General features: G+C 48.2%; 1 protein-coding gene across 1 annotated transcript; it reads left to right on the top strand.

The window, feature by feature from the left end:
- Window positions 1-7,090: 7,090 nt before the first annotated feature.
- LOC128821657 (serine/threonine-protein kinase PAK 3-like) lies at window positions 7,091-9,072 on the top strand. Its single transcript, XM_054002856.1, has 2 exons — window positions 7,091-7,472; window positions 8,845-9,072. The coding sequence occupies exons 1-2, from the start codon at window positions 7,266-7,268 to the stop codon at window positions 8,935-8,937; spliced, it is 300 nt and encodes a 99-aa protein (XP_053858831.1). The 5' UTR covers window positions 7,091-7,265; the 3' UTR covers window positions 8,938-9,072.
- Window positions 9,073-9,610: the final 538 nt, after the last annotated feature.

Here is a 9,610-nt window from a genome sequence, read left to right as displayed (position 1 = left end):
AGAGAAACCAGGAAGAGACAAGAAGAATTCAAAAGGAGATGAATCTCCAGCAGCAGAGGGGTGATCAACAAAACCAGGTGACTGAAAGAGTGGCAGTCACTCCACTTGTGAAAGATCCTCTCTCTTGTATTTTAGAGAAATTGAAGGAACAGCTGGACACAGACTTTCAGAAAGCTCACGCTAAGATCATGGCAAGGGAGAAGAGGCAGGAGGAAGAAATGAAAATCATCAGAGAAAAACTTAATCCCCTCCCTCAGGCTCTACAAAAGCAAGTGAGTGAAAGAGGGATAGCCACGGCAGTCACCAAACTGGTGGTTTCTGCCCTTCTGGCGTTCCCAGTGCAGAGCAGCAGGGAGCAGGGTGATGCCTCTGAGTGCCATCCTGCTCTAGTGTGTATCACAGTCACTCGGAAGGACATTTCCTGGTGTGCTGAATCTCAGCTGCTGCCCTGGACAGTGGGACTTGTCCTTTGGCCTTTTGGCCAGCAGTCATCCAAATTGATTCCTGCTGGCCTGTTCCTGCTCTCCTTGTTTCTTGAGGTGTTTTTACAGGGGAATATGGTGACCCAGATGGAGGATTGAAACAAGCTGTCTGTATCCCTTGTAAATCTGTTCTTTCCTCACAGTCAGTGACTCCTGACTGACAGGGACAAGCTGTAGTCTCTGACTGCTTTGTTCTGTTTGACTCGAGGTGCAAGTGTTGACATCTCACCGGGCAGCCGGCAAAGACTTCCGGCAAATGAGTGGCAATGAAGAGCCCCGAGGCGTGCGTGAGGCACAGGAACTGTCCCCACCTAAGGTGCTACAGGTTGGGCATGACCTGAAGATGGTGCAGGAAAAGAGGACAGAGTGGGGGGAGGCCGAACACTTGAACAAGGAGCTGCAAGTGTATCTGAAGCCCTTGGAGGGGGAAAGGAATCCTTGAGAGGAAGTAGAATGGTCATTGTGGCAGTGATCCTTCAGAAAATCCATGAAAATGGACCATGAATCTGGCTATCCACTCGAGTAGAACTAGCCTTTGGTTTTGACCCATCCAGTCTGAGAAGTGGACATCAGAAAAAACCCACTTAAGAGCGCTTCATGTTGCTGACAGCACCTTCCTAAGGGCTTGCATTTGAAATGGAATCTCAGGCTAATCTCTGCCAGCCACCTTTCTGAACATAAACTCATTTCTTGTCCCAGATCTACAAGGGCTTTGTCACCAAACCTGCTGCAGCAGCAGCATGGTCTAAAGGAGCCTTTGCTCTCCACCCCGAGAAGCGGAGCCGGGGCGGTTTGTTCATCTCCAGTGCTGACCCAGCTGCTGCTCAGCAACAGGAGATCAAGGATGACTCCCTGGAGCTACGGAGTACGTCTGCTGTATTTCTTGTCTGAGGGACAGTCTATTGTGTGCAGGTGTCAGCATAGCTGTACCAAATGTTTTTCCTGAGTTTGGTGTCCCAGGGACATTTAGAGACATTTCCCCACAGGAACTGCTGTAGAAAAGCAGTCTCTGTGCTGGCCACCTGTGCTGCAGAGCTGTCTGCCTGGTTGTTGTTGTTACCCAGCCGAACACAAAGGGTTCAAAGCTTCAGGCTCTGGGTCTGTCTTTTGAATCTCCTGGAAGCTGGGATCTCTGCTTTAAAGTGAGCATCTTGCATTTTGTTTCCCTCAGGGAAAATAGTGAACATGGAAAATCCTGTGATGAAATACACGGAACTGGAACATATTGGCAGAGGGTGAGTCCAACCACAGTTACTTCTACATAACCACGGGCCAGGTGTTTTTCTGGTGGAATATCTATGCAGTGTGAAGTCAGAACAGCTGCAAACAGACATCTATCCCCATGTTCAGACACTGGGGATAGATTGTCCCATCTCTCAGTGCTGCTCCGAATTCGTGAGTGTGCCCAGAAGGCATTGGCAGAGACACCTCCATGCTGCCAAGTTCCTGCCTGCAGCAAGGAACAGGACCTGGAAGATCTCCTTGTCTCACAAGTGTGGGACAGTTCTGTGTTAATTTCCTGAGCATTTTTGTATATCTCCAAATCATACAGCCACACTAATAAAAGGGGAAGAAACGTGCTTGCCTGAAACAGCAACCTACTCCCTGATAGCTGTCAGATAACAGTTCTCAGGAACATTTCTTTCCAAAAGATTGCTGAAGGAAATACTCCATGGTCAGGATAAAAACTGCACAGTTTAGAACCTGAAACCCAAGATGAAAGAAGGAGCTCTCCTTAGGAGCTGAGGCAGAAAACAGCAACACTTCAGGGACAGGCCCAGTGCCCATGCACTTGAGAGGAAAATGCATCATCTGCCTTTGGGCAGAGCCCGCCTGCATCCAGCAGGTTTTAGGCATTTGCAGCAGAGATCTCCTCTGTGGACTGGCTTTCAATGCAAGATCTAAATGTCTTCTCCTTTCTTTGCTGCTTTTTTGTTTCTAGGACTTTTGGAGATGTTTGCATAGCACTTGACAATGCCACAGGAGAAGAGGTAAATGTCAACATCTCCCGCAGGTCCTCTGGTGTGAGCAGCTGTGGCTGGAGCTTTGAGTAGAGCTGTGCTGAAAAGGCACAAGAAGCACAGACTGCTACCAGCCTGCAAAATACATTTGGGACAGTCTTTATCCTTCTCAGCTGCCAGAAGGAAGGCAAGGAGGGCAGCAGTTCCTTTCAGAGAAGGATGTGCTCATTCGCTCTCCATTGCTAAAACAAAGGTGGTGCCTTTGAGCATCTCACTGCTCTTTGGGGCTACGGCTTCAGAGTCCTGAATTCTCACTTCTGCTTGCCAGCAAATGCATCTGAAAGTTACTGGTAGTTCCTTAGCCACCTGCAGTGCCGCACTTGGCAACTGCACGTAGGGAGAGATCTGCACGGCGTCCCTAAAAGCCCTAAGCCCTGCCCATAGCCCAAGATGTATCCACAGAGTATTAAGGCATGGATTACTTCTTCTGAATCCCAGACAAAGCAGCAGGGAGTGTGCTCAGAGCTTTGTGGGTGATAGCTGAGACACCACAGTTACCAAGTGGACAAGGCAAAACCTCAGTGGCCACATGTCCTGTAAGTGGCCTCCAAGGGAGCAGAGAAATGGGCTGTTGCAATGTCAGTTCCTAATTACTGCAATGCCCAATCACAAGGCAGTTTGGCACAGCTGGGCTGTGGCATTGCAAAATCACTCGCTCCATGTGCCTTGCGGTCTTGTGCTGCCAACTTCTCAAGTTACTGATTTTCAATGTCATTTTAGGTGGCCATAAAGAAAATAAATCTCCAAGAACTGAGGAAGAAGGAACTAAAAGTCAATGAACTCATGCTCATGAAGCCAAATAAGAATCCCAACCTGGTCAACTATTTAGACAGGTGAGTTGTTGTGAATGTTTGTTTACATATTGCAAACATGCAAGGTAAAATTCCACTTTGTTCACTGGCAGAAAATAGAGCTGTAATTATTGGTTAAATATTACTGCTCTGCTCATCTCCAGTGGATGGGAAGAGAGTGCATCTTGTCTGCATGAGTCTTCCCCGGTACACAGAGTTCTAAAATTATTCAAAAACCTGCATCTGTCATATCTTACTGAATCAATAGCCTGTAAGTTCACAGCCACCACATTGTTTTGGGGCTTGATTTTTTTCAAGAGTCCTCTTACGTCCAGATAAACTAACATGGATTTCCCTTGGATTGTGTCCCCTCTTTTCCATTGCTTTGCATGCCAGGAAGACTAGGTGTTTATTTCCAGAAACACGCAGTTTGACAGGTTTTTGATCTGTTCCTAACCTGCAGTTTTTACTTGCTGGCAATTGAAGACATCTCCTTTTTTCACAGCTGTGCCTTTCTTCTTGAGACAGATTGCAAACAATGCACAGCCTAGAGGGAATGTCTATTCCTTTCATTCTGTCCTTGTCACAAAGGGACTTGGAAACAAGAATCAATCAAGAAAACAACCTAGCCATGCATGTTTATCTCCATGCTCTTGTTTCCTTCTTTCAGCTACCGTGTGGATGGGCAGCGCTGGCTGGTCATGGAGTACATGGACGGAGGCACTCTGAGCGATGTCATCAGCGAGACCCACCTGTCTGAAGACGAGATGGCAGCCATCAGTCGGGAGGTCAGCAATCCCACCTGTGCTGCCCAGGGCTTGGGCAGGATTGTCTGGGAAACAGGGCTCCGACCTGGAGTGATTTCATGTGCCAAGCTTTGTTTCTGTGTTGCTGGTATGCTATGGGCAAGTAAAAGCCTCTCAAGTGAAATGCCTGCCAGTGCCCCTGCACTCACAGTACTCAGTTCTTGTACTCATATCTCCTGCTGTTGTATTCTCGCTCTGTCTCTTGTATTTGTATTTGCTGTTCTCCACCTTGCCTCCCTAAACTTTTATCTCCAGCCTGTCTGCACTGTATTCCTTGCCTGTAAAAACAAAGGTGCTGGTGGCAGCATTTGAAATGATCAGCAAAGAAAAAAGACTCATTTCTCTCAGTCCTCAACTGAAAAGGACAGTAGTGCAGCCAAAATGCTCTTTGCTTCAGGAAGATGACTGTTGTGATACTTCCAAGTCTGTACTGAGGCCAGCAACAAAACCTTTGTCATGCAGCCTCCCACCCCAAAGTGATCCACTTCACACCAAAGGGAGGGACTTTTTCTTCCTTGGCAAAACCCTCACTTGTCCTCTGCATGGAGAAAGCACATCCACAGCAGCAGCAGCCATGCTGGCTGGTTTGCAGGGGACAGTCTACAACAACAGCAGGTGCTGTTGCTCTTTCAAAAGCTGACATGCCTTTCCTTAGAAAGGTCCTGCTCTGCAAGTGGTGGAGCAGCAAGCTCTTCCTCACAATGGCACTCTGTTCTGCCATTACTTGCCATTCCCCTGCAGAGGCAATCTGTAGAGCTGTTTCCTTTCTTGTGTAATGAAATCACATCGCTAATTTTTGCCCTCCTGTTTCTGTTTTCTCTCTCAGTGCCTGCAAGGCCTGGATTTTCTTCACTCGAACCTCGTGATCCACCGAGATGTGAAGAGCAGCAACATCCTTCTCAGAACCGACGGCTCTGTCAAGCTGGGTCAGTGTATTCTTGGTCAGGTGCAGCATTCCAGGGATGTGGGCTGTGGGGCTGCTTTGAGTGACTGCCAGCTCCCCAAAAATGGTGCTGGTGGCAGTGCAGGGAACCCTGCCACAAACTGTGGGCACAGTTGCAACCTGCACTGAAGTATGACAAGGAACAAGGAGTCAAGAGTGGCGTTGCTCTGTGTGTGTCCCTTCCAGAGGGAGGGAGCTACAATGTAAAGCTTCAGAAAAATAAAAGGCTGGAGGTAGTCTAAAAAATGAGGCTTTTTTTTTTGAAGTGGCCAATTCCATATTTCCTTGTCTAAAGCCCTGAGGAAACAGAGCGTGGACAGTTCTCCAAGAGACTCAACAGCACATTCTTAGACTGAGAGTGGGGAATTCTTTTGCTTGATTTCCTAACTTGAGCTGGCTTTCATGGTTTGTTTTTTTCTCCACAGCTGACTCTGGCCTCTTTGTTCAGCTCACCCCTGAGCAGAGTCGACGGAGCTCAGTGGCCAGCATTTCTGGGTGGATGGCGCCTGAAGTGGTGACAGGTCAACCATGTGGCCCCAAAGTGGACATATGGTCTCTTGGAATCGTGGGCATCGAAATGGCGGAAGGAGAAGTTCCTTACTGGAATGAAACTCCTGTTTCGGTAAGGTGCAAATACTCACTGATCCTGCTTGTCTTTCTCACCTGTCCCATGGTCAGTGTGCCATTGGACAAAATCCCATTGCCATCTGCTGGCACCACTTCCACCAAGGTCCCCTTCTGAAAATGTCCCTGCAGCACATCAGCATCTGCTGTCGATTTGGTTGCATCAGAAGGGAAGAGGAAGGTAACCAGTTCAGAAACCTAACCAGTTCAGAAACCTAACCAGTTCAGAAACCTGCCATTTTGGCCTCCAGCCATGCCTGACATTTTTCACTTGCTTTTTGAACAATGTTGGAGCTCTGTCTCTGAAGAAAAGGCATTTTTCAGTGGAATGGTTGGATGTGTGATAAATATCCTTCAAAATGGAGATTGAATCTTCCTAGTTTCAATTTTATAGAAAAAGAAAAAAGAGAAAAAGTAAATGGAAAAGGAAGAGGAAGAGAAAAGGGAAAAGAAAAAAAGAAAAAGTAAGAGAAAAATGGAAAGGAAGAGGAAAAGGAAGAGAAAATAAAAAGAAAAAAAGGAAAAGGGAAAAAAGACAGAAAAAAAAGGAAAAGAAAAAGAAAAAAGAATAAAAAGAAAAAGGAGAAAAAACCACCAAAGCAATGCCCAAGCAAGTTCTGCTTGCTTTTCCTTTCATTTACCACAGCACATCAATTTTCTTCCAAACTGTAGCATCTTTTCCCAATCCTGTGGGTCTTCAAAACTTTCAGGCTTTCAAATCATCTGTACATTGTTCAGTCATGCGTGTGGGTGGCCTGGATAAGTTTAGGATGTGTTTTTCTCCGACTGCAGTTAGAATTGTACACTAAACTCTTGGCTGTTTCTGGGTACTTTAACAAGTTGATGAACTTGCAGCCAGGTGCCCGGGGCTGGGATCCAACGTGGGCGGTTGACGCCGGTGCTGTGTTCCTTTACCACAGGAGCAGGGCCATCCCTGGCTTGCACAGTTCTAAGGACAGTGAGGACTCCAGCTCCCCACCATGTCCAGTGGCTGAGCACAGCTGCAGAGCGACAGGATAAAACCCTCTTTGTGACCTCTGGGGGTGTGGGAAAAGTAAAGGAAATTTTCCTCTGGGATGAAGAAGAAAGTAACAAAGTCTCTTTGGTCACCATCTTTTTCAGTGCCACCAGCACAGAGCTGTGACTATTGTGGTGGGCATTTTCATGGAGACTCCCAGGCCTCCTTCCATTGTTATTTCAGTCTATTTTAGATGGATTCTGCATCTGCATTTTTTTCAAGAGGAGAAAAAAAAAAACAAAACAACTTGATGATTTTTGTTTCATGGAAGCTGTGCTAAAGGGACCAACAAGCACTGCAAAGATTCCTTTCATGTAATAATCCTTGGAAATAGTATGGATAGAACAAACTCCCCCTTCCAAATAGCCTGTCAGCCTGGTGTGAATTCTCAGAGAAGCAAAACGTGCTTTTGCTGATGTAGTTCCCACTAACTAGGTCAGTCAATGAAATCAGCTGCCAAGGCAAGATCTGCTGAATGTTGGAAAAGCTGTGGCTGCATCGGGGTTTGGGTTTTTGGTTGGTAAAGGAAAGTCATCTCTGGGTCTCTCCAGGGCAGTTTCTGCAGAGTGGAGCTTAAACAATGGGATCTGAGAGAGCAGTTACAGATGGGAAAGAAGCAGCTGGAGCCTTATGTTTCCTTTTTCCCCAGCCTCAACTCCTGATAGCCATACGAGGGACACCAAAGCTGCGGCAGCCCAACCGATTCTCGTCTTCCCTGCGTAACTTCCTGAGGCACTGCCTGCGGACAGACGCGGCACGGCGCTGGTCTGCCAAGGAGCTCCTGCAGGTAAAATGCAAAGGGGCTGCAGGTGAAAGAGTGTCTGAGGGATGGGCTCCTGCTCCACTGAAGTGCAAGGCATCAGATGAGCCTCCTTCCTCCCAACCTCCACTCCTGATGTTGTTCAAATGAAAACGGTGAGGAATTCTAGTCTGGGCTAGGCTGGGCTGGCAGGGCCCTGTGAAGGTCATCTGGTCCAAGTGTCCTGCAAAGAGCAGGGAGAGATCAGGTTGTTCAGAGCCCCTTCCCACTTGACCTGGAATGTTTGCCCTATCCCTACCCAGGATGGGGCACCTACCAGCTCTAAGGACAACCTGTGCCAGTGTGGCACCATGCTCCAAGTAAACAAGTTCTTCCTTAGATCTAATCTGACTCAATTCCCATCTTATATTATAAATATTATCCCATGTCCTATTGCAACGGAGCCTGTTAAAAAAGGTATTTCCTACTTCCTGAGAATCCCCTTTGAAGTACTGGAAGTCAGCAATGAAGTCTCCCTGGGGCCAGTTCTCCTCCAGGCTGAATAGCTCCAGGTCTCTCAGCCTGTCCTCAGAGGAGAGGTGCTCTGTCCTCTGTTTCTGTCACCCTGTTTTGTAATTTGGTGGGGTGCTCCTTTTTATCTAATGGCAAAAGAACTGAAGTAGAGCAATGCAGGGTACACAGTCATGAAATGGTGGTGGAGGAACCCAAGGAAGCCAGTCCTGGCAGAGCAGTCTGGAGAGATTTGGCTGTGGGCAGGAGGGGCTGTGGGGGGCTCACTGTGAGCCTCTGAGGGGCCCTGGTTTCTGCCCCCCACCCCACCCTTAGAGGTTTCTGGCACGCAGACAGGGGCAGCTGAGAGGGACTTGTCCCAGCCCCATCTGCTGCCTGGCACGCTCAGGCAGAGGGGAACTGGCCCAGGCTTACTGCCAGGCTGTGTGGCAGAGAGGGAACTGCAGCAGCCAGCGCCACTCGGCTGGCCCTGCTGGGAAGGAAGGTGCCATCCAGCACAGGAGGGGCAGGGCATGGAAAGGTAGACACTGCTCTGTCTCCCTGTGGAAATTAGCACAGTGCCTGTCTCTCAAAGACAGGGACCTATGTGGGTCATTGGAGTTTCCTGAAAGGAAGAAACCCCAGGGACAGAAAGCACCATTTCTAGAGCACGGGCAGGGCAAAAATCCCAGCTAGATGGAGAAACCAGAATAAAGGGATAAGTGGGATTCTGGGCCAGGTTTGCCTGTGATGGCAAGGTTCTGCACAGGATGACAGGGGAGCAGATGTCCCCGTCACTCCTCTTTCTGGGTCTTTCTAAGTACCAGAGGAATCCTGATTGAGTCTGTGAAGCACTGAGCTTGGAAAGTCATGGTTCACTGTTCTTTTTTTTTTTTTTTCCCGTGGACAGCATCCATTTGTAACATCAGCCAAGCCAGCGTCCACCCTGGTACCACTCATCAACTCAGTGAAGAAGGAGAAGAAGAAGAAGACAAGAATCTAACAGTCAAGATATTTTTGCCATAACCAAGTTAGAGTAGGATTGTAGAGTAGGACTCTAGAGTAGGATTATTGAGTTGTTTTGTAGTATAGGTTTATAGAGTAGGATTGGAATTAAATAAAGTTTCTGAAGCATCAACTCATTTGGCAGATTCCCCTCCTTCTGACCCCTTCAGAAAACTCAACATTTCCTTCTGAATTGCCAGGTGGTTTTGATTGGTGCTAAGACACGCTTATGGCTTCTTTGGTATGGTTTGTAAGTGGAGAAGGCTCTTCTTCATTCATCCTCTCCAGACCACACTGCCTTTGGAATACGGCCCACTGGTCCCTTTTGGCACATCTGGGGCACTTCTAGTTGAGGCAGAAATAGCAGTGGCATCTGCAGGAAAAACCAAAGGGGGAGTGGGGAAGCCAAACCATCCTGTGCTGATGCAGGCCTTCAGCTGTGACTCCAGAGCATTTGGGCGCTTGCCACTTGGATTTGTATCCCTAAGTGCAATGTCTCTGGCTGGAGGAGAGCCTTGCTCAGCTGAGAAAGCAGCAAGATCAGAGAGGGTGCTCTGAAAGGTCTTCTGCGGTGCAGAGCTGTCAGCGACTGTGAGGTGAGAGTGGGCCCAGCCTTGCCCGGGCTGGAGCCGCAGCAGAGCCCCGGCAGAGCCCGGAGCAGCCTGAGCCTC

Source organism: Vidua macroura, chromosome Z, assembly GCF_024509145.1.
Source record: "Vidua macroura isolate BioBank_ID:100142 chromosome Z, ASM2450914v1, whole genome shotgun sequence".
Classification (NCBI taxonomy): Eukaryota; Metazoa; Chordata; class Aves; order Passeriformes; family Viduidae; genus Vidua; species Vidua macroura.
The sequence above is the reverse complement of the archived record's forward strand: the minus strand, read 5'-3'. Positions and strand labels throughout refer to the sequence as shown.

What these genes read in the sequence shown, in the direction of transcription:
- LOC128821657 (XM_054002856.1), top strand. Translation starts at nt 7,266, where the DNA reads ATGGGATCTGAGAGAGCAGTTACAGATGGGAAAGAAGCAGCTGGAGCC. An exon ending in CTGCCAAGGAGCTCCTGCAG is followed by an intron (nt 7,473 to 8,844) that starts GTAAAATGCAAA and finishes TCCCGTGGACAG; the next exon opens with CATCCATTTGTAACATCAGC.